This window comes from Microtus pennsylvanicus, chromosome 18, assembly GCF_037038515.1.
Source record: "Microtus pennsylvanicus isolate mMicPen1 chromosome 18, mMicPen1.hap1, whole genome shotgun sequence".
Classification (NCBI taxonomy): domain Eukaryota; kingdom Metazoa; phylum Chordata; class Mammalia; order Rodentia; family Cricetidae; genus Microtus; species Microtus pennsylvanicus.
The window spans coordinates 6,767,603-6,792,447 of NC_134596.1; the positions used below are offsets into that span (position 1 = coordinate 6,767,603).

The following is a 24,845-nucleotide window of genomic DNA, read 5'->3' on the forward strand; positions in this document are numbered from 1 at the left end:
CTGCCTCTGGTTTGGCTCTGGCAAAAGGATGCATAATCTCTTTACAAACACACAGGCCATCACCATGGAAATGAACATGAGGTCATAAATACATCATTAGGAGCACCGCTGTGTCTCTTAGGCGGTAATGACAGCACTTCACATTACAGATCTTCGTGTGACTTAGGAAACATTAACTCCGCAGTCTCCTGGTGCCTGGAGAGGGGAAGGGCACTTGATAGCAGCTTTGAAGATCTGGAGGCTGAGAGAGAAATTATGTTATTTCCCCCAAAGTTCCAAGGGAGTAGGGATTAGCATCATCCATGGCGAGAGCTTGCGATACCAGATGTGTCGCTTCATAATACTACCGACTTTGCCCCACACCTTTGCAAAGCAGGCAACAGTGTTTCAAACCTTCCTCCAGGGGAAGTGCTGACATTTGCTTGGGGAAGACCTGGTCTTCATGGTTCTAAAACAAAGCAGAGCCATGCGCTGGACAGATAAAGGCACTACAGGCATGGCTCTCCCGACAGGCCCTTCTCTCTGGTTCCATCCCCTGAAACTCCCTCCAGAACCTAGAAGGAAAGGCTTCCATGGTCCTTCACAGAGGCAGCTCCTCTACCTGTGGCCCGCCTCCCACCATGATGCCTGTCAGGGCTTAAACGCCCTTCCTCCCCCTTCCCATCTAGCCTTCAAGTTTTTTTCTGAGAAGTCAGCTCAAAGAGGCCCCAATAGCTTTCACCTGACCTGGCTGCCTGCGTCAGCTTTCTCTCCAATTCTTCCTAATCCTTTAATGGCCAAAGCCTTCAACTCTACTTCCAGCCCAACTTTCTATCACAATCTCTCTTTTAAAATCCTGTTAATGGAAGCAACGACGCTTCTGCTCTCGGGGACACTGCCAACAGCTCCTCTTGCCAAACTGAATGGGATTTTTATGGCTTTGCCTCCTGAGCTGCCATACAGTCCACGGCAACACTGCCAAGCATCAAGCTTTTTTGCCTTTTATTTCTGTATAAACTCTTAATTTTATTGCCACTTTCTCTGTCACGTTGAACTGTTTGCTGGTCCTGACATGGGTGCCTCCTCCCTATAACTTTCTCTTTTTCAGTCACAAATTTAAGCTGACTCAGCCCTGTCTCTCTGTTAAATATCTCACGCCCACACTTAGTCCAGTCCCCCATTTCCCTCCACACAGACTCTTAAAGGGGCAGGAGGTCTCCACTGCCTTCATTCATCCCCAGGTCTTTGCCTAGTGCCAATCAGATGGAGGCGAAATTTACAACACTAATTGAGCAATATAATTTCCAGGCCCAGTTATCATGTCTACAGAGAGGTCTAGACAATTTGCATCATCTCTCTGCAAAGGTGAGTTGATGATATCATTTGGAGTTGAAGAAACCATCTACACTTAAATTTATGATTAAATTGAAAGTGTGCCCAGTAGCTTTGGTACAGAAAACGAAAGCCAACCTAAATGATGATGGCATTAGTAATGTCCTTCCTCAAGTTACACAGAGCCACAGGGGACAGCAAGATGGGGTGAACAGGACAAGAGGATAAAAGGACAGAGGGTGAATATTGTTGAAATACATACTTGAACCATATGTCATTAAAAAGCCTACCATATTGTTCATGAATATACAGTAGTAAAAAAATAAATATGAAGTTTTGAAACAAAGACCTCTAACACATACTCACAAAAAAACAAAAGCCAGTGTTCAAATATTTTATGCCAAACCCATGGAACCCTATAAAGTTTCCAAGATATGGGCTGGAGAGACGTCTCAGTGGCTAAGAGCACTTCCCATGAAAGCATGAGGAACTGAGTTCAGATATGAGCCTCCAACATGGCCACAAGTACTCCTGTGAAGCCAGCCCGGTGGGGGACTTCCTGGCCACCAGCCTAGCTCCAAGTTAGTGAGAGATACTGTGTCAGAAGAATAAAGTTAAGGATGACAAAGCAGGACCCAAGAGAGCCTCCTCTGACCTCCATGAGTGCACATGGGTGCCCACCTACATACACGTGCGTTTATCATGTGCCCCTCCCCCTCTCAGCACACACATACACACAAAGTGTACAACGTAGTCAAGAGGAAGAAAGAGAACTCCATTATTCATTGAGTTACTGATGCGCTGTGATATTTTGAAATGCCAGCACACATTTCACATGTCACATCGTCACTTCAGGTTTTATATTTGTTTGCTCACAGAACTCCCAAGCCATGCCACAATATAGGCACATTTATTACCATCATTCTTATTTTTCCAATGAAAAAACGGGCTCAGGCCAGTTAAAGTGACTTGCGGCAGGTAACACGGCTGTGAAACAAAGACACGAAGTCTGCTCCACTCTGCCTCACACAGCTGCAATCGCTTGGTAGCTCTGGTCCTGTCAACAGATGCCTCAGCTGCTCTCTGGATATTTCCATTGGACCAGACAACTCCACACCTCTCTGCCTCAGGTCTTCACAGCTGAACCCTGGCTGGATATGACATGTCAATCTTAAAATGGACAATCAGCATTGCACCAAAGAGGGCAGAAATCAACATTTCACCAAAGAAGACAGAAATAACATTTTCTTCCTACCACTCAAAGAAGCTACAAAGATTGATGGCCTGAACCGCACTCTCCCAGAATGAAGGCACTCTCTGCATTTCATAGAGAGCAATAGCAGTGATCATGTACTTTCTTTTCTTTATAAAGAGGAACTGTGATGCTGTGGCCAACATTAAGTTAGAAGTGAATGCAGGAATTTTAGCAGAAATATACATGTGAATATACTGTGTACATACCCATGCTAGGCACTAGGTCTTCCACATAGATTATTTTATCTAATCCTTAAGACCACCCTATGATATAGACACCAATTATATGTACACTAAACATGAAAAGATCACACTCTGAGTTAATTAAAAAAATATATACAAACTTATTGAGCTACTCAACCTGGTCCTGCTGGTGCCAAGATTCTGTTCAGGTCTGTGATATTTATGAATTGAGACTTTGCATCTCAAAGCATTTCTATACAACAGCCTACTATGGTCTGCAAATATTCCTCTCCAACGGTGTGTAAGATTGAGCTAGGGTGTCACTTCTACCCAGGCCCGCTCCAGTCAGGATGTCTGAGTGAGGCACAAGGATAGGTGATGCCTCTACAGAGTGTCCCACCTGAGAGGGAGACCCTACCCTCTGACCATCATATTCTCAGAACGAAGAAAAATCTGGAACACAGTTGACACTCAGAGAATATGTGTTGTTGAATATATGATTATCAGAATTGTCAAAATTAGGGATCTGAAATCAAAGGAGCTGAAGATGTACAGATGGATCTCAAGGGTGCTCCATCCTTTGAAGGACTCTCTTCCCTGCAGAAGATGAAAGGCCGGGATATCTAAGACAGTGTGTCTAAACAGTACTTGAGCCTTTCTTTCTTCCTCAAGTTTAGGCTCCACCCAGCCCGAACTGCAGTCTCAGCTCAGTTTTACCACCCAAACAAAAGCCCATGCCACAGTGCTCAAGCTATTCAAAGATGCTTCCCTAGCCCTCCAGGTAGAGGAGCTGCCTCCTCTCTGGTCTTGGTCATTCACAACACTTAGACTTCAGGAACTTTAGCATGGATGTACTCTCCACAGATCAAAGAATAAAAGAATTGCAGTATTTTGTACAAAGCAATGCCTATCTGAGCCTAGAAGACAGACCTTCCAATATTGACAACACTTATTCCACAGTCTCCAGTGTTTTCCAACCTCTCCCTACACAGACCAAGCTTGACAACTGGCACCAGAGTCACCGCATCATCTGCAGGTACATGGCCCCTCTGGCCCCGTGGGGCAGTAAAGGAAACGAACATCAAAGATGATGCTAACACATGCTTAACACAACATGTAAACAAACAGCAAAGATGATGCTAACACATGCTTAACACAACACGTAAATAAACAGCAAGGATGATGCTAACACATGCTTAACACAACACGTAAACAAACATCAAAGATGATGCTAACACATGCTTAACACAACACGTAAACAAACAGCAAAGATGATGCTAACACATGCTTAACACAACACGTAAATAAACAGCAAGGATGATGCTAACACATGCTTAACACAACACGTAAATAAACAGCAAGGATGATGCTAACACATGCTTAACACAACATGTAAACAAACAGCAAGGATGATGCTAACACATGTTTAACACAACATGTAAACAAACATCAAAGATGATGCTAACACATGCTTAACACAACACGTAAACAAACAGCAAAGATGATGCTAACACATGCTTAACACAACACGTAAACAAACATCAAAGATGATGCTAACACATGCTCAACACAACGCGTAAACAAACAGCAAAGATGATGCTAACACATCCTCAACACAACGCGTAAATAAACAGCAAAGATGATGCTAACACATGCTTAACACAACACGTAAATAAACAGCAAAGATGATGCTAACACATGCTTAACACAACACGTAAATAAACAGCAAGGATGATGCTAACACATGCTTAACACAACACGTAAACAAACAGCAAGGATGATGCTAACACATGCTTAACACAACACGTAAACAAACAGCAAAGATGATGCTAACACATGCTCAACACAACACGTAAATAAACAGCAAGGATGATGCTAACACATGCTCACGAGCATCAATTCTCATTAGAACAGTGTTCCTGCTGGCCTGAGTCTCCAGCACTCCATCACAGAAACCTACTCCTCAAGTTACGAAAGAGGGTCCCTTATCATTTGTGTGACAAGTGCCTGTCATCATTATAGCCTGAGCCAATAAACCCATGAAATATTAAGAATAGGACAATGGTCTGGGGCTCCTCTTAAATACCTCCTTATAAACTATACATATGAGATTGAAAAGACGTTTAAAATAAAGTTGTATAAAACAAAACTTAATGCTAAGAACGATTATGAATGCATAATCATATATTTAAGTCAAAATACAAACAAACACATGTTTCTCATTAGCACCACTGTCGCGGATGAAGCGGTCAAAACGACAATTTAAGGAGGTGTGCTTCCTGAGACTTCTGAAAGTTCATCGATAATTTAATATTCTCCAACAGGTGATGGGTGAACTGAAGCCTTGAAGCTGAAATCACTCGTTTGATGCTGTGGAGTGAGCTGGTCTGGACCACGGTAGGTCTTGTGAGCTAGGCCAGATCCTTTCTTCGCTACCCCACTGGCTCGGGGACCACCCGGCATTCACCATGCCTCTTGTATACTACTCTTGTTTCTGTTGCTGTCACCCAGCCTGGAAAAAGCGGCCTAGGAAAGGACGGGTTTATCCGGCAAACCATCATAGGTTACGGTCTCTGTGTGTGGAGAAGATCAGGCAGGAACTTAGAGCAGCACAACCATAGTCAAGAACAGAGAGAGAATAAATGCCCGGATCCTTGCTTGCTTGGTGCTTTTACTCAGTTAGCTTTTTCTCTCTGATACAGATTAGGATCCCCTGCCCATGGAATGGTGCTAGCCACAATGGTCTGGGTCTTCCTCTATCAATCAAATATCAAGATGGTCCGTCATGAACATGCCCACAGGGCAGCCCGATCTAGGTAAAGCCTCATTAAGACTCTTCCCAGGTGATCTTAGGTTGTGTTCAATTCCCAATTTGTGTTAACTCCCACAACTGGTACCCCCAATTATCTGCTTAATATATGTAACAGTACATTGCTTCTACATGAAGAATCCAAATAATTATACTGAAGCTTATTTCTGAGTTGGCTTCTATATTATATGCATATGCTAGGATACTTCCTTTCTATAGAGTGATTTTCAGAAATGAAGGAATGGGTAGATACCACGTTACATAAGCATATCCTCGCTGCACATGAGAAGACTCTAGCATAAAGCTTCATGGTGTCCCACCTCTGCTGTCAGTCAAAGCTGGGTGCCAGAGGCTCAAGGTCAAGCTCTTGGCCATCCACCTGGTTTCCAAAGCAACACAATGCCATGATCTCTGTTGTTCTCTCCTTCTGAGCCTAGATGAGCAACCCCCCTCCCACCACCACCACCATGCCCAGCAACCTGAGACCTGGTGCTAAGCACCCATTCGGAACCTGCAGTGACCCTTCCATGAACTTCGTAAACATAGCCCTAACTTCCTTTCTGGCTACAAAAACAAAGTCAATTGATTGCAAAGCCCCAGGGGACACACTGCCACCCAACAAATATGAAAAGCTGAACTTGCAATACCCTAAAGGTGTCTAAGGACCAATCTCCTAATGTATTTGTCCGTTACGTTAACAAATCAGGGCTATAGCCTTCTTTCCTTTTCTGAATTATTTATCAACAGAAAAGAAAATGGAAAACGATAGACGTAAAAATAAAGAAGGAAGGGGGAGCAGGGATCTTTCAGTTGCCTGGTTGCTTAGAGATTTCCTGGCCTGGGCTCCGGACCTGCCACAGTTGCCCTGTAGGATTAAATGTGAGGGTCTTGTTATCAGTAATAGGACTTTGGCACTGAATTTCCTACATGCTGGGTGTGAAATACCCCTTCCTGAACTCCATTCCTCTTCTAAAGGGATATTGTCTGGTAATGGCGAGGACCACTGGAGCCTTGCTTTCTATTAAGAAGAAAAACACAGTAGTGCCCCATATACCCAGTGGCTGGCTTCTGTCATCAGCAAGCCTGGGGAAGACAGACTGACCCAGAATCTGTCACTCTCTCAGCCCTCGGATCTCAGTTGATTTAGTCCTTCAGAGAGAGAGAGAGAGAGAGAGAGAGAGAGAGAGAGAGAGAGAGAGAGAGACAGCCAGAGTCATCTGTGGGCTACAGAGGGACCAATTGCAGTTTATTGATTTAACAGTTCTTGTACTTAATCCTGAGTCTCCGAGGATGTGTGCAGGTACATTTGTGTTGGTGCACCTGTGTACAGATGAATATACATTTAAGTACACACATGTGCAAGTTCACATATGTGCAGGTGCACATGTATGTGTGCACATATACCAATCCTTTTATGTATCAATCTGATTGCCAATACCTAAGAAGAATAATTATTCTCCATCTTATAGATATGCTTTCTGATGTTTCCCAAAACCTTGGGAAATTGTTATTTTTTATGTTTTATAGATGGTGGCATCAAGGTTCACAAAGGCGAAATGACTAGCATGAGACAGACCAGATTCAGACATGAGGACTCTACTCCTGTGACATATGCATTTTCCACAGGGCAACACACAGTGTGCCGTTTCCACAGGGCAGCACACAGTGTGCCTTTTCCACAGTGCAGCACAGTGTGCCTTTTCCACCATGCAGCACACAGTGTGCCTTTTCCACAGTGCAGCACAGTGTGTGGTTTCCAACGTGTAGCACACAGTGTGTGGTTTCCACAGTGCAGCACACAGTGTGTGATTTCCACAGGGCAGCACACAGTGTGCCTTTTCCACAGTGCAGCACACAGTGTGCCTTTTCCACCGTGCAGCACACAGTGTGTGGTTTCCACCGTTCAGCACACAGTGTGTGGTTTCCACCGTTCAGCACACAGTGTGTGGTTTCCACCGTTCATCACACAGTGTGCCTTTTCCACCGTTCAGCACACAGTGTGTGGTTTCCACCGTTCATCACACAGTGTGCCTTTTCCACAGTGCAGCACACAGTGTGTGGTTTCCACCGTTCATCACACAGTGTGCCTTTTCCACAGGGCAGCACACAGTGTGCCTTTTCCACCGTGCAGCACACAGTGTGCCTTTTCCACCGTGCAGCACACAGTGTGCCTTTTCCACCGTGCAGCACACAGTGTGCCTTTTCCACCGTGCAGCACACAGTGTGTGGTTTCCACCGTTCAGCACACAGTGTGTGGTTTCCACCGTTCATCACACAGTGTGCCTTTTCCACCGTTCAGCACACAGTGTGTGGTTTCCACCGTTCATCACACAGTGTGCCTTTTCCACCGTTCAGCACACAGTGTGTGGTTTCCACAGTGCAGCACACAGTGTGCCTTTTCCACCGTGCAGCACACAGTGTGCCTTTTCCACCGTGCAGCACACAGTGTGCCTTTTCCACCGTGCAGCACACAGTGTGCCTTTTCCACCGTGCAGCACACAGTGTGCCTTTTCCACAGTGCAGCACACAGTGTGCCTTTTCCACAGTGTAGCACACAGTGTGCCTTTTCCACAGTGCAGCACACAGTGTGCCTTTTCCACAGTGCAGCACACAGTGTGCCTTTTCCACCATACAGCACACAGTGTGTGGTTTCCACAGTGCAGCACACAGTGTGCCTTTTCCACAGTGCAGCACACAGTGTGCCTTTTCCACCGTGCAGCACACAGTGTGCCTTTTCCACCGTGCAGCACACAGTGTGCCTTTTCCACCATGCAGCACACAGTGTGTGGTTTCCACAGTGCAGCACACAGTGTGCCTTTTCCACCGTGCAGCACACAGTGTGCCTTTTCCACAGTGCAGCACACAGTGTGCCTTTTCCACAGTGCAGCACACAGTGTGTGGTTTCCACCATGCAGCACAGTGTGTGCCTTTTCCACCGTGCAGCACACAGTGTGTGGTTTCCACAGTGCAGCACACAGTGTGCCGTTTCCACCGTTCAGCACACAGTGTGCCTTTTCCACCGTGCAGCACACAGTGTGCCTTTTCCACTGTGCAGCACACAGTGTGGGATTTCCAGAGGACAACAGCATTCCATACAGCAAAGGAACTGGCTCCTTCCCTTCTCCCAGGTACCATCAGTGAGATATTTCTATGCTATTCCAAGTAACATGGCACAACCGCGCATCCTACACTGGTCTCCCTCCCTCAGCATATCCTTCCGCATGGTGCATATCCTCTTCCGGCCCAGAATGCTCAGTGTCTCATGGTTCATCGCTCCCAGCCAGAGCACAGCACAACTCAAAGCAAAAGCTTACCTCCTTCATTCGCTGACATATCCCTGACACACATAATTGCACCTGATAGAACATTTCTCAATCGATATTTCATAGATGCACAAACGAAGCCAAGAATCAGTAAGTTACAATATGAGTTAGAAAAGAAGTTGATGACCAATGTGTGATAGAGACGCAAGGAAAGTCACGCTAAGTCTGGTTTCTACACAGGATGAAATCTTGCCCTGGAGACATTTTTACTCTAACTTTTTGCAGTGCCAAAGCCCACTCAACAGAATTTACCATTTTCACTATTTTCTCAAGTACCGTTCTGTGGTATCAGGCTTATTTATGTTGTCTACCAGCATATGGCCATGTGGACGTTTTACTTCCTGCCTCTGATGGTTTGATTGCTCTGGCTGCTTCACAGGACTAGATTCACAGTGCTTGCCTGCCAGTGGCTGGCCTACTCCACGCAGGCTAGTGTGCTAGAGTGTCATCCTTGCCATAGCGTGTTCCTGAATTCCCTGTCAAGGGAACAGCCTTGCTGCAACTCTGCTGCATTCTGCTTGTCTGGTTGTCTTCTGGTGAGCCCCTGATATCTGCACATAGCGTCTCTCATGTGGCCAATACTGGTGTAAAAGAATCTCTTCAAGACACTATTTTTCATTGTTGGGGTACACCCAATGTAGAATTGCCATCTCAGATAATTCTATTTTTAATTTGGGGGGACTGTCTGTGAGGTCTTTACACATACATACAAAGGCAAGTTCACCAACTCATGTACATACCCACAGATTACACAGATTTTAGATATTTAATATGTTACTCTTTTTTACAATGTGTTTAAGTCAACACCAGGCAGGCGCTCATTCCTTCTGTCTGTCATGGACGGGTGAAGCGTGTGTATCTCCTGCACTGCTGTGACTCACTTTCCATTCATATAAAGTGGAACAAAGACTGTCAAAACAGAGGGGAAAGGAGACTCGTAGACGTCCCCTGGAACCAAAGGAAGACAGAGAGGTGACTGGATGTCAGTCCTTCTTAGGTATGGGGAAAGCTGAGATGATGCAGCCACCACGAGAAAGAATATTTTTCAACCATAAATACTTGTGCTCTGACAGGAACTTGGCCAGTTTAGGAAATGCTTGGAGAATAAGTTAGGCTTAAAAAATAGTCACCAGCGGTAACAATGTGATTTTTTTTTCACTATATAGAGAATCACGAATTGTTTTCTTCTTAGTTTCTCTGTTACTACTGTGTTCGTACATTACTGTCATGGCTGAGAAAAGCCTTTTGTGACTTGACTGATTTCTACTTTCTGTACTCCATCTGTATACTCTAAGTCCCACTAGGGACAGTCTCCAAGAAAACAACCCCTCATCCTGCTGTCCAACTTCCAACAAGCTTTTTATCCATCTTTTGAAGTCAATTTGTCCCATGGCTGCCCTTAAGGACTAACTAGATGCTACCCTAGAAAAGCTTGTAGCTACCAAAGGTGCTCAGAGTTCAAGGGGCTTCCTTTCTGGGGAAGAAATAAATGTCTACACAAAACATTTTTTCAGTGTTTTCTCCATAACAACCTAAAAATTGAGGCTCAAGAAGACAAGACTTTGCTTTAAATTAAGGGATGTTCTGTGTCGCTACAAAGGTTGTCCTCAAGCCCGGTTCACACTGGTCCTCTTCTTAACCCATCCTCCTGAAGCAGTTCACTGCAGGTGAGGGAGGATGTGGAAAGCATGGCCATCGCTTCAGTTGAACGTCTGACCACCAGCCTCTATCATGTTCAGACCTTAAAACCCGACTTCCCTCAGGGTGACCAGCTATGGCAATGAGCACTCTAGGAGCAGGCCCAAGATGCCAAGCTTACAGCTTTGAGCCTCGTCCTAAGAACGGCCACTGTCCTCAAAGGCGCTGAAAATCTGGGTCACATGAGCGTTTTCACAACTCTAGGGAGTATTCTTCCAGGAACCCTGCAAATGCTCCCTGCAAGATTTTAGAAGGAAGCAGAGTCTGTTTTCCTGAAGTCAGCTCTGGTTGAGGCTGATGGTGCTGAAGTTGGGGGCAGAAACCAAGGCCTGTTTCCTCCAGTGCCTTCGACTCCTTTCACTTTTCCATTTTAAAAGTTTATTTTTTGCTGGGCAGTGGTGGTGCACGCCTTTGATCCCAGCACTCGGGAAGCAGAGGCAGGCGGATCTCTATGAGTTTGAGGCCTACCTGTTCTACAAAGTGCCTTCCAAGCTGCACAGAGAAACCCTGTCTCAAAAAACCAAAACCAAAATAAATAAAAATAAATTTTTTTCTGGGGTGTGGTACATGTGTGTATATACATATGGAAGCCAGAAGAGAGTGTTGGATCCCCTGGGGTTGGAGATACAAGTCTTGTGAGCCTGTTGTAGATGCTGGAAACTGACCTCGCGTCCTTTGTTAGAGCAGCGAGTTCTCTTAGTGGCTGAGTCATCTCTCCAGCCCATGGACTTTTTATCTTTGTGTAAGTCATCTCCAGAATCCACTGCAGATTAGCAAACACAAACACACCTATTTCTAAAGCCCTCACCTAAACTCCCAGCTTAATGCCCCAGCAGCTCAGACAGCCCGAGGGGGGAAGGGAGGCACATGTTCTCTTCCTCGAAGTGACTACCTTCTTCCTCCTGCTCTCCGTGTTCTCTGGCATTTATCGCCCGTATCTCACACTTTAGCAGTCAGTTATATGCCCTATAAAGTTACTCTCCTTAAATGTAAATTTTATGTCTCCCAAAGAGACCATAACCTCCTAGGGGTCAGGAACCAAATCTTACAGAATCACAGAATTAGAAAAGTAATAGTTTGTAAAATTCTCTTTAAAAGAGAGACAGAGAGACTAAACTCTTTTCCGAAGAAACCTAATTTGTAATCACAACCTCTCTGACTAAAACTTTAATCTCTCAAGGTCCAAAAAGAGAAAAGAAAAACTACATATTGCCTTGGCACAATTTATCAGTGAACAACTGGTAGGAGCTACATGAAGCTGTTTCCTGATTGTGATTTAAAGGCCACTTCACCAAGGAAACCCTCCAGATCTTTTGTGCCTTCCTCAGGATCTCTCTTTGTCTTAACCCTGGTGCAGAAAAGCCTGGGCAAACCTTCTGGTTTAGGAAACTACACCAGAAGAACTTGTATCTACAAAGCAGTAGGACCTGACGTCAGGTGTCGGGTACCTAAGGACAAAGGCAGCATCTGTAGTGAGTTAGATGTTTGCTGCATTCTGGAATTCCCATTGGAGGGGAGGACTCTGGGAGGCTATTCCATCGCCAGGGCCTTTACAAAGCATCTTCACCCCTCACCCTGTGTAAGGAGCGGGTGAAGAATAGGTGAAGAATATGCCCTCCCTAGGCATAAAATCTGCAGTCGCTTTTGATGTGGGAGTCCCCTCTGTGTTCTGTAATTACCATTAACGAATAAAGAAACTGCTTTGGCTTATTGATAGGGCAGAACTTGGGGGGGGGGGGGAATGAAACTGAATGCTGGAAGGAAGAAGGGCGGAGTCAAGAGGGACGCCATGGATCTGCGGCCAGAGGCAGACATGCTGAATTTTACCTGGTAAGTCACTGCCACGTGACAATACACAGATTAATAGAAATGGGTTAAATTAATATGAGTTAGCCAATAAGAAGCTAGAGCTAATGGGCCAAGCAGTCATTTAATTAATACAGTTTCTGTGTGGTTATTTTGGTTCTGGATGGCCCGGGACAAACAAGCGGACTCCTTCCTACTACAGATTGGCACCTACCATATGACTGAAGACAGAAGGAATGAACTCTATGGCAGCACATTCCAACCTGTGGGTTGTGACCCCGCTGGGGGTGGTACAGCCCTTCCACAGGACTCGAATATTAAATATCCTGCATATCAGATATTTATAGTTCATATAAATATATCAGCAGCAGAACAACAGTTATAAATCAGCAGCGAAATAATTTCATGGCTGGGGGTCACCACAACATGAAGAACTGTGTTAAAAGGTTGTAGCATTAGGAAGGTTGAGAACCACTGCACTATCGAGTTACAAACACTCAATTAAAAAAAAAAAAGCTAATGAGATCATCATTGAGAGATTTGTCTGGGCAAACACTCAATGTCATCTTTGTCAGTCTTTTTGTTTTCTAATGTTTCAATGGCATGTTTTCTGATATTATATTCTTGTCTTTGAAAAGTTTTAAAAAAATATGGAAAAATGAAGTGACTTTATATTCTTGTATGTAAGAAAAGTTTTTTCATATTATAATAAACATTTATTTGGTAAGTCATCTTACTGACTCAAAATCAAACAGTTTACTTCAGCAACAGAAAAAACAATTTCAATCAATCTCCCCCATCAAAATCCTGCTCCATAATTGAAGTTCAAAGCCCATGAATTACATCACTAAAGGGATTGAGGGAGACACTAAACTTCCACAGGAAGACTGCATAATCTTGCCAGCAGTTAAGTACAAATTAGACAATATTCAAAGACCATACTCAAAAGTACAACCCAGTCCCCAAAACTACCTGAAAAACCTAAATTTAATAGGAAATTTATACTTAATAAATCTCAGAAAATTATCAAGTATGTAACAATACTAGTTACATTATATAAACTGATAAAATCCAAATCCAATAGGCAAGTTATCAGAATGGGTGTAAAAGTTTTTAAAAGCCATTTAGCTCTGTCTTAAAACAAACAATCTGCAATGGAATCTTCAGAATTTTCTAGTATCTTGAATATCCCTGTTTTCTCTTTAATCCATCTTGAGGCCTTCATTTGATCTATGAGATCACTTCGATCTAATAACAATTCTAGGTCTTCATCATGAAAGACCCCCATACTTGAAAGACCCCGGTGCCCACATACTATGTTAAACTCTGCTGAAAATTTAGCTGGGCCCCCAGGTTCAGCCGATGCTAAGACTGGATATCTATGGGTTGCAGACTCACTGACTAGGCTAAGGAAAGAGAATACTCCACCCCCCAAGGCATTTTATCTAAATTGTCAACTTGCTGCAAAGTGCTATATCTAGCTTTGTGGTTTTTCGGGACTAAGGAGAGGGAATACTCCATCCCCCCAAGATATCCTATCTAAACTGTCAACTCGCTGCAGGGTGTTTTTATCTGTCTTTATGGTATTTCGGGGAAATTCGAGAATAGACGTGGGGCCATTCCCAGGATGAGCTAAGCCCACCAATTTGAGAGCCAATGAAATGCTTGTGCTATACTACCTTCTTTTTTTTTTGTTTTTTTTTATTGATAAAAGGAGGATAAAGAAAAGAAAAAAAAAACAAATTTTCACCTCCTCCCACCAGCCTCCCATTTCCCTCCCCCGACTGAGCTATACTACCTTCTTAAGTAATCATTTTTCCCTATAAATATGGCTGTTTGAATTTGCCCGGGGTGCTCAATTAGCGTAAGCTGCTGTTGCACCCACAGGCCCTGTGTAATCAATAAAAACACCTCTTGCTGATTGCATCCGTTGGCCTGAATTATTGAGTCTGGGGGATTTCTCCCACTGCCCTTGAAAATGAGGGTCTTTCAATCACTAATGACCTTCTCTCTTGATCTTTTTACTTCCCTTTCATAATCTCTAGATTTTAATAACTCCATTAATTCTTTAGGATCTAAGAAGTTCTTAGATTGACTTAACACAGATTGACCACCTTTGAAATGATTTTTATGGATGATAAGCTTCTCCAGTTTTCTCTTAGCAGCTGCTCTTTCCACAATTTTCTGATTTGAAAAACATGTAGAAAGGAAGAGAAAATATCAGCCAATCATTTACTCTAATTTCCTACTTATGTTACCAACATTCCCAACTGTGTTTGTATCCATGTGCACGCCTGTGTACAACTGTAACTTCTACTTGTTATTTCAATTATAAAGTAATATTCCTGCCTTTCATCTCATCACCCTATGTCGTGTGAATCTTCTATTGAAAGGGGCCCTCTCAATGTTAATTATATATTACATCCTATGATACATATACAATGTAAACTAACCAAATCTCTGCTGCTGAATACCTGCAGCGTCTCCAGTCTTTTCTTTCCTCCTAAAGAATTAATGAAATGAGTGGCCACAAGGAAACTTTATGTCAGTAGCTGTGACAGGTCACCTCTCAGAGATGAGCTGCTATGAGTAAGTTGCTTCTGATATGCTCATCAGGTGACCCACAAGAAAGGTTGCAGCAATGTATGAAAATGCCTACTTTTGATTTATATGGAAATTTATAATTCCCCCTATATGTTCGTCTACAGATGGTCATACATCATTTCAAGAACATTGCTATTTTCATTATTTCAACCTTCAGAAATGTATTCAAAGTTTGAATATACTCTAATACATGTTGCCAGTTGCCTGTACAATTTTGGATCTACACACACACTCTCATGAACATACAGAAACACATATGCACATTCTCTCTCTCTCTCTCTCTCTCTCTCTCTCTCTCTCTCTCTCTCTCTCTCTCTCTCTCACACACACACACACACACACACAGAGAGACACACACACACAGACATACACACATACTCACGAACATACAGAAACACATATGTACATTCTCTCTCTCTCTCTCTCTCTCTCTCTCTCTCTCTCTCTTTCTCTCTCTCACATACACACACACACACACACACAGAGATACACCACACACATATACTTGCTACTTACACACAAATTTTCTCCTTCCCTGACAACATAACACACAATGTTGATAGAAATCTGACAAAGTATACATAAGAAGCTGTTCCTTTCCCTAGGCTCAGAGAGGATAAATATTCTATTCAAAAAACCTCTCTTCACCTCTTCAAGATACATTTCATGAATGGGCACAACAAACTACTTTTAGTCAGTAGGGTACCAGAAGGGAGGAATTGGGCTTTCTTTTATGAGCTTGAGAATGTAGTTGAGCTTGAAAAGGTTTTGATAACTTTAAAACTATGAGAAGAACATGATCGAGTTCCAAACCATCATGAATGAAAAACAGAGTAAAAATCTAGAAGAATTAGTATGCTTAAGATGAAATGGAGCAACTGAATTTGCTGAGAAGCCATGTCTCTGTGCTGGAAGCAAAGACCTGTATTTTGAGATCTATATTTTGTTTACAGCCATCTTAAGTTCACAACTAAGATATTCACCTTTGCAGGCAAGTTCCGGACCTAGGACATTAGCCTAGTGAGACCTTCGGGCACCAGGCTTTTAGAAAACATTAATATTTTCCTTTGTTAGTCAACAAGCACAGACCCTCAGTACTTATCAGCTAGGGACAGCTCCAGGCCTGAATTCCAAAAGACCTGACACATCTCCCCTCCCCCTTGCTTGTTTGCTATAGAACAGCTTCTGAGGATGTAATAAACGGCGGTTTTATCAGAAATACGGTCTTGCCATCATTTCTCGTGTCTCTTGAATCCTCCATTTCTCTCCCCTAGGTTTATCAGGGACCACTGTTCCCAACCCACTGGCTGGGATGGATATCTCGGGGTTATGACCCATATGAGAAAGTTTACCTCACAAGGCAGTTGAGCCACTGGCTGTTGTTCTGATTGTATTTTGCTTTTGATTTATTCAGTTATAATCACACGAACTCTCTCTCTTTTTCACACACACCATGGTAACAGCATCCTTCCAATTGTTTGACAACGAAATGTGGATACTGATAAAGAGGTAGATAATTTAATGTCTTTCAAATTCTCATAGTATACAAGCGACATAAACAAATCATGGTACTAGTGAGAATTTACCTACTCAATGGGATAGGGAGTGAACATTTTTAGCGAACCTGAAAGGAAAAGATACTTCATTACACTTTATTAAATGTTTAAGAAAAACCTTGTATCTGATCTGACTCCATCTCTCTATCTGTCCCCCTATCTCTCTCTTGGTGTGCACACACGCACGAACACAGACACAAACAACACACACACACACACAGGCACGCGCATACTTATCTTTAGAATGGAAATAAAGAACGTAAGATGGGAAGCTGGGTTGTTAGAGAGAAACACCTACTCACTGCATGACCCAGATGCAGATGTGGTAGGTCTGTAACCCAGCCTATACAATTCTTAAGTGCTTGAGCACCCTTAATCAAACCCCTTTATGAGATGCTTAATTGTCCTCCTGAAAAAACAACTCCAACAAAAGCATGCACAGAAAAATTCACCAGTGGCCCATGTGATTCAGCTCCTTCACAACACAGACTGGGAAGAAAAAGTACTCCACTTAAATCAACAAAGAAGCCAACAATGGCCACGTCCTTCGGAATGACTTCCATCATAAAAGTTCAAACTAAACCTTCCCTTATTGCCTCCACAACATGCATTTTCCAAACTGAATTCATCTCAGCATGATATTAACACTGAATTTTCCAGTATTACCTATGTAGATGTAATAAAATAACCAAAGTTACTAGACTTTGCAATAATTTTTTGCCCACACAATCCCTCTTAAGAGAGACTGTAATATACTTTGCTCCTTTTTTGACTTCGCCTTTGTTCAGTTGTGATAAGAGATGTCCTGTCCAAAGGTGTATAAGTAATGCAGGTGCATAATAATAAATAATAAAGGTAAACAATAAAGATGTATAATTTCTTCAATTCCCCTTGAGTGGTTCTGAGAATCAAGGCTTCTGTGGCAATGCTCTGGTCATTGTGGGCACTCCATACTTCTCTTGGGTCATGTCACCTCTATAGGACTCCAAATACCCAAGGTGCTGGCACAGAATATTCAATCTACACAAATAACATAGAAGTCATTGTGGAGATACCCAGCTTGTCTGACCAGGGCATTTATGGCCCAGCTCAAGATTCTGAGTGTTTCTCACTTAGGGGTGCATCGCATAGCCCTTCTTTCTTTGGTCTTGCCCATTTCAAAGAAAGTACAGTCTTGGAAGCAGGGCTTTTCTCTCAGAACAGTTTGAGTTTCTGCTTTCACTACCCTCCCAACTGCTTGTCTGCCACCACCATTTCAAGGTAATTCTTTTTTCAAGTATGATGTAGAAAATAATTATCTAGTCTTACTTTTTTCTCCACACATGTCAACTTCCTCTGTTCTCTACAGAAGCAGTGACCCCCAACCTTGATGGCACACGTGGATATTTCAACAAAAGTGCAAAGGTCCCTTTACAAACTCAACCATAAAGAAATCCAAATTGCACAGGGCACAATTATCTCTCTTCCTAAACGGTTATGACTGGAATGCGACTTTGGTAGAGTCACATTCCTGCTTTGGGAAGGAGGAGTGGTGGGCAATAAGAGTCCCCTTATCTGTTTAAATGGAGGAAAGGAAACAAGAGGCAAATATCGTCTTGTTGCAACTTTTCTTAGTCAATATTTGATAAATTATTTTTCACACCGTAATAAACATATTCCATTCTCTACAGTTTGCATAGGAATTCCAGTTTTACAGATTTGCTAATTCTTTAAAACTCTCATACATGTTCGCAATACATTTATGTTCTATCCATCTCCCTTCTGCTCCTCCCAAAGTCCTTCCCATTTACTTCATGTCCTCTTCTTATTTTGGAAAACGTGTTGAGTCTATTTTAAAAAATGTTTTTAGACTAAAGTATGTCTGTAGGCTTCTGACTCATTTCATCATTACCATTCCATCACCTCTTCTTAAATCAAAAACACAAGTAATCACTTCAATAACCTGCCCCCATGCTGACAGACAACTCACAATACAAATCGCAAGCCTTCTTAAGCAAGCACATGCGTATCCTCGACAGCTATGGATAATTCACATCGTCATCCTATCCAGCTGCGGAATATTCTCTCCACTTCATCCAGCACATGATTCTACGTGGAAAAATACCAACACCTTATATTTGGAAATCCAGTGTATACCATCAACCTTCTGCTGAGACATATTCTAGAAAACTGTCCTAAAATTCCTACTGTTCCTCACAAGGCATTTCAGGGCTTGCCAAACCTTGCTTCATTATAAAGTGTTTAATTCTAACTATTAATTTAATAGATTTTGATACCAGTCTTTAAGCTTCATCGGAATATTTCAAACATGTGCTTCTTTCAAGGGTTTTTCCGCACCAATATTAAGAAAAGAAAAATCTTTTCAGTGAGGTAATAAAAGTCACATGGGGTGTTTGCTATCTCACTTTCTCTCTTTATGTCCTACCCTCATAGGAAGTTTCTGGCATAAACACAAATGTTTGCCCAGTCCTGTCAAGCACCTGTCCTACCGCCACGTGCTTCTGATATAAATAACAAGAATCTCTTTAAAGCTTCCTGCGTCTCTAATGATAACATCTTAACAACCAGCCAAAGCATGAGGAGTTTAGCTGGGGAGAAATGAAAGGCAGAAGCCAACAAATCCATCTGTCAACCATTTCAAAAATGGAGGGAGAACTCAGGAAAGAAAAGTCTCTCTCTGACACACGAAGCTAAATACCCCAATAACCTCCCTCAGCCTTTCAAGATTCATAAAGGGGCCACTAAGGAACTGCCGACGGGAGAGAAAGCGCTCCAGACTGACACAACTTTCAAGGCAAACACCTCCCCCTGTGTCAAAAGCCAAATGGGTTACAGTTCATTCTTCAGACGCGCCAGAGAAAATTGCTGAGGAGACTTACGTAGAATACATAGTGTTAGACAGCCTTGAGTCTCCAGGAGTAAAAATTGAGCTACACTTTCAAGATCTAGATCGCTTGTCTCGGTGTGAAACTCTGGGTGTGTTGTCGCCCAATAGGTAGGTAGATAGGTCGGTGTTAGCCTCTACCTCCCAAGAGACTAGCAATGTGCTTCCCTAAACCTGGTTTTGCATAGTGCTTGCAACAGGGCCCCAGGTTCTATGCATGTCAGGGGAGCGCTCTACTAGCAGAGACCCAGGCCCATGCTTCTTTCAAATCTCAACAAGAAAAAAAAATGAATAAAAGCAAATGGACTCTGTTTTGTGTGTGTTTCCTGTTTGACTTCTCTTCTCCAGGACCAGCATGGCATCTCCTGTTCCAGGTGCCCGCTTCTGAGAGGACTGTTGGCAGAAGCTATTCTGGGCAGGTGGTGTAGGACCCTTCTGTTATATTTGTTAAGGAGTAAAAATCAAACAGCGTTTAACATCCAGGAGTCATTACTCCCTCCTAGCTGCTGAAGATAGGCTGCTTTGACAAATGGAGTATTGTGGTGGTAAATAAATAAGATCTTTCTCAATGTGAAGTTGGTCCCTCATTAGCCATGAACTCTGTAAGGGCATGGACCATTTCCCCTGATCTAGGTGACTATATTTTCTAATTCACGACAGACAGTGATTGCATATTGACTTTGTCAGGTAATGAATGCATGAATCAACCAATCAGCGGAACAAATCACCAAATCTGTCGTATATACTTTAGACTCTCTAACTATTGGCTCCATGAAATTTTTCAGTATTTATACTGATGTCCCCATTCAATCTTAACTAAATGCCTAAGGGATGTCTGAGTCCTGCATGGAATACACAGAAAAGAAAGATAAACAGATACGGTTTTTAAAACACTAGAAAACCAATAGTGAAGAGCAACAGTAGGTAATTGACCCAGGGTGGAGACTACAGTGATCTTTGGAATCAGGGCTGTCAATAACAAAAACGGTATGCAAACTCCTAGTATAACAACAGATGCATTTAAGCCCGGCAATTTCTCCAGTAAATTCTCATCTAGAAATGAGACATGTGTGTGTGTGTGTGTGTGTGTGTGTGTGTGTGTGTGTGTGTGTGTGTGTGTATCTATGGCAGAAATCTACCACATATCTTGTTTGTTACATCAGCCAGTCACTACTAAGGGAAGAAATCTGCCTCATCAATAAATAAATGTCAAATATTGGGTGGAGACAGGTTCCATCTTGAAGACTATATTTAGCCTCTTGCAAGGGAGCTCCCAGTGTTCAGGGGACATGGTTTACTGGGAAAGTATTTGTCAGAGGCCCCTGAATTAGACGAGAGAAGAAATAAGAACCAAAAGGATGTCTCTTGGCTCTCCCCTCCCACTTAAGCGTCCCATTATTACATCCTAAGTGATCCAGCCCCCCTATGTGAACATGCCAGTTAATTCCAGTAGCTCCCTCTGGCTTGCAAAAATAAGAATAATTAGTGTTCTTTTTTGAAAATCAAGGGCCCTTTTCTAATGACTATCTGCTGGAGCCTCCCTCATATTACATAACGCAATAAACTTAATCTTGAGGATGTGTTTTATTTTGCAGTTCTGAATCTTGAATGTAGGGCCTCACAGGCTAGGCAAGCCCTTTGCTGCTGATCGGCATACTATACCCTACTTGCTTTCTAAACCATCTTCCCAATTACTTCCTTAACTGCTGTAGTAGAACTACTTACAGAGAGTCTCTGGAGCCAGGAGCAACTGTGTTGAGAATCAAGTACCAGTCAGTTTACGGCACCCATTAGCAGGGTAACCAAATATATCTGGTTCTCTACCAGAGGACACCACAGGGCTGAACTCCCGCTTCCCTTTGTGGTCAGTTTCAATTCCAGTTTATCCGTGAGCTGAGATCAGTATTACCTCCAGGGGAGCATTTCATAGCTCCAGGGAACACCCCATTCCCGCTCCCCCATTCTCTTTCCTCCAGTTTTCATCACAGTGACTCTCCCATTGACTTGAACCCCAAAGCGTTGCTAAGCAGAGCTCTCCTGTTGATCAGCAACGGATAAACAGGAGTGTGGGGTGAGGGTGACATTGTGAAATTTCTTGTGCTTAGGCCTATCTGTTACAGAACAATATCCACTCCTGGCTGGTCTAAGTGCTGCAGTAACGATTTTCACATACATTAGGCTTACTAATCTTCATGAATTGTGAGATGTGAGCAAGATTTTACAGCTGAGGGTTTCTGAAGTGGGAAGGTCATCCATGGTCTATTACTTTAATATGTTCATTCATTCAGCAAGTACTGGCTGAACACCACTGTCCGGGTCGGGCAATGTTGTACGTGGTCAAGATAAAGGGGAAAGCCAAAAAAAAAACTTATATGAGAAACATCCTCAACATGATGCTCTCATGCTCAGGGGACTGAATTCAGGTGTTATGATGGGGGGAGGCACAGGATTTACATTGCTCAGCGGAAGGCTCATTTCTAAGCTGAGATTTCAACAAGACCAAGCTCCCTGCACAGACCCAAGATGAAGATATTCCCAAGAAGATCCAAGAGGGGATGACAGCTCACAGAGAAACAAGTTCATTGGCAGAGAAGACAAGATGAAGGTAAACACCCTGGAATGGTGGGAGGAGAGTGTTGCGCAATGAAGTTAGAGGCAGAAAGGATAAAATCGCCATCCTATGTTGAAATATAAAGATCAGATTGTATTTTCTGTGTACTAAGATATACTAGAGAGTTCTGGGTGCATTTGTAAAGTTTCAGTTCATAAAAATACACTCTGGGGACCTAGGGAGATGGCTCAGTGGTCAAAGAGTGCTTGCTGCTCTTCCATAGGACCAGAGTTTGCTTCCTAGCACTCAAGACAAAATCAACTCACAAACATGTTTAACTCCAGCTCCAAGGTGTGGCAATGGGAGGTCCAATGCTCCTTCTGGACCCCCCCCCACACACACACAAATGGCTTCTAGTGGAATAGTAGAGAAAGGCAATTCCACGAGCATGGTATAGCTCCATAAGGAAGTGAACAGACCTGGGACAGGGGACAGTGTGTGTGTGTTAAGACTGAGTCAACAAGACTGGAGAGGAGACTGAAGTACAGGGTACAATCAGCCCTTACTCCCAGGGAGGAAAAGGAGTCAGGCACAGCCTTCAGACGCTTATCTGTAAAAACTGGGTAGATGAAACAGTTGTTGCCAGCTTTTAAAACACGGTAGAGATGGAAGGACATGAAGAACTTTACTGTACAAATATTAGGAGGACCTGACTCGGATAACAGATAGGATGTGTGATTCAAAAACTCGGGAGAAAGATAGGAGCTGGGAGTAGAATCTCAAAGACGCTGCGCTCAAGATCATAAAGTTGATGAAGGTATATACATGCACCAATGATATGGACACATACATGTACACACACATGCATATATGCACAAAGAAATACAACAGAACTAGGTACATGACAATTAGGTGCCTCTCACACAGAGGCAGGTCCCCTGACCACAGAACTGCAGGCTGGCCAGTGTTTTGGAGAGAAAGAAGAGACAAAAAACTGACAATAAGTAAGCATTCACCAAATATTATTGAACTGGCTCCCAATGCCCAATCTCTGACCACTAAATGCACCTACCACCCTTCTCAATCTAATGATTATCTTTCCTGTCATCTTCCTATATGTAGAAAAATAAACATTTCATTATGACAGCAAGAGAATAGTATGACACTTGCTATTTTTAGAACTACCATCTCTTGGTCCCTCAGTGTTACCATAGGCAACTGGGACTTCAATTGCAATGCACACACCCATTGATGAATGTTCACACATGCAGGCACAAATACTGGCTGTGGAAATCAATTATGCAGATAAAATTGCTTTCATTATTATTCTTTCTCAAAAGACGATATTGAAGTGAGGCAGGGGGAGATGCCATAGGTAAATTGTGGGACTCTATGCCTGAGGACATAACGGGAGGACACAAGGACGGCACAGAGCAAGGGTGACTTAGCAAAGCAGCCGCTGGTCTTCATGCTCACCCGTACAAGAGAAGTCATCCACGCGGATGTATCCTGGGATGCAGTCACAGCGATACAATCCCGGCAGGTTGACACACACCGTGTTGGCATGACAGTAGTGCATCTTAGCTGCACACTCATCGATATCTAGAAAAGAAGAAACACAGTTAGGGCGAGTGGAGCAATCAGGTCAGAGTATCATGACCCTGTAAGGAAACTGTGAAAGGCGAATGCCCACTGATGTCGGCAGGAAAAGCAAGATGCATTGAATTCAAACACTCAGGTGCAAAACCAGCTGGTGCACTGGACCCCATTCTGGGTTATAAGTGTTCTGGAAAAATGCATGGTGAGGTACCACAGCTGAGAACCCAAGAAGGGGGAAGACAAAATCAATTGTGGATTTCTTACCATGTAAGAAACTATTTCAGTGCATCAAATTAAGGAGCTCTATATCCACCAAACTGAGTCCTATTAATATGTATTGGGAATCCACAGGACATGGTGTGGCTCTCATCAGAGGGATCAAGGAATCCAGTCCCTCTCTGCTTACGTATCTTACCAAATGATACTGCAGCCGTTTCCTCCACACTACACCCTAGACTGAAGACAGCAGCTGCTCTGGGATGTCAACTCAGATTTCCACGCTCTGACACTGGGGTTGTGTACCAACCAGGTGGGAGGATAACGGGATGACTCAACAGAAGACCATATTGTCTTTGGGATGGAGGTCGCAGTGTCACCGGCTCTCCATCATAGTTCCCAATGAAGATGAAAATCCCTTACAACTGCAAACAGAGTCCATCTTTCTAGAAGTGTTTTCAAAAATTGGTTTGTGCTCATTTTGTTCAAACTATTGTTACATAATTGTTTACGGGGTTGTAAAAACAGCACAGGAATCCAAGACAGAAAACCTGAAGTCTAGTTTGGAGTCTGATAGTTACTAACATAGACTTGCATTTGGCGCTCTGAACCTTTATGCCCGCCTCAGCTTGCCTATGAGCAGCTCTGACCCGAATGCTTTGTTTCACCCAAGGTATTGACTAGCTTGATTCGAATGTAATTCCATGATTGAAGTATATGCATCACCTCTATCGTAAAGTCTAGAAAATGGAAGTTCAGAGAAGTTAAATTATCTGTCTGAGTCACTGCACTTAACATGCTAGACATGGGATTTGAACTCGTACGTGTCTTATTAGCTATGATGTCAGCTGAAAGGACCTTCAAGTTGAAAAAAAGTCAAATTCAGTTTTTTCAATAAGATAATTATTGGCATCCTAATATCTTAATTTATAGAGAACAGAAATAAATGGCTACACTGAGTCACTAGAAAACTTATTTATCTGTTTATTTTTTAGAAAGAAAAGTGGTTTGATTTATTTCCCAATAAAACACAGTGGAATAACATTAGACT

At 43.0% G+C, this 24,845-nt stretch overlaps 1 protein-coding gene across 2 annotated transcripts in view; it reads right to left on the bottom strand.

Moving 5' to 3' along the window:
- Nell1 (neural EGFL like 1) overlaps positions 1 to 24,845 on the bottom strand; it is a 793,214-nt gene that overhangs the window by 358,754 nt on the left and 409,615 nt on the right. For both annotated transcript variants that reach the window (XM_075952299.1, XM_075952298.1), the window contains exon 13: positions 23,456 to 23,581. In XM_075952299.1, coding sequence (XP_075808414.1) covers positions 23,456 to 23,581 — 126 coding nt within the window. The remainder of the gene's footprint in view (positions 1 to 23,455; positions 23,582 to 24,845) is intronic.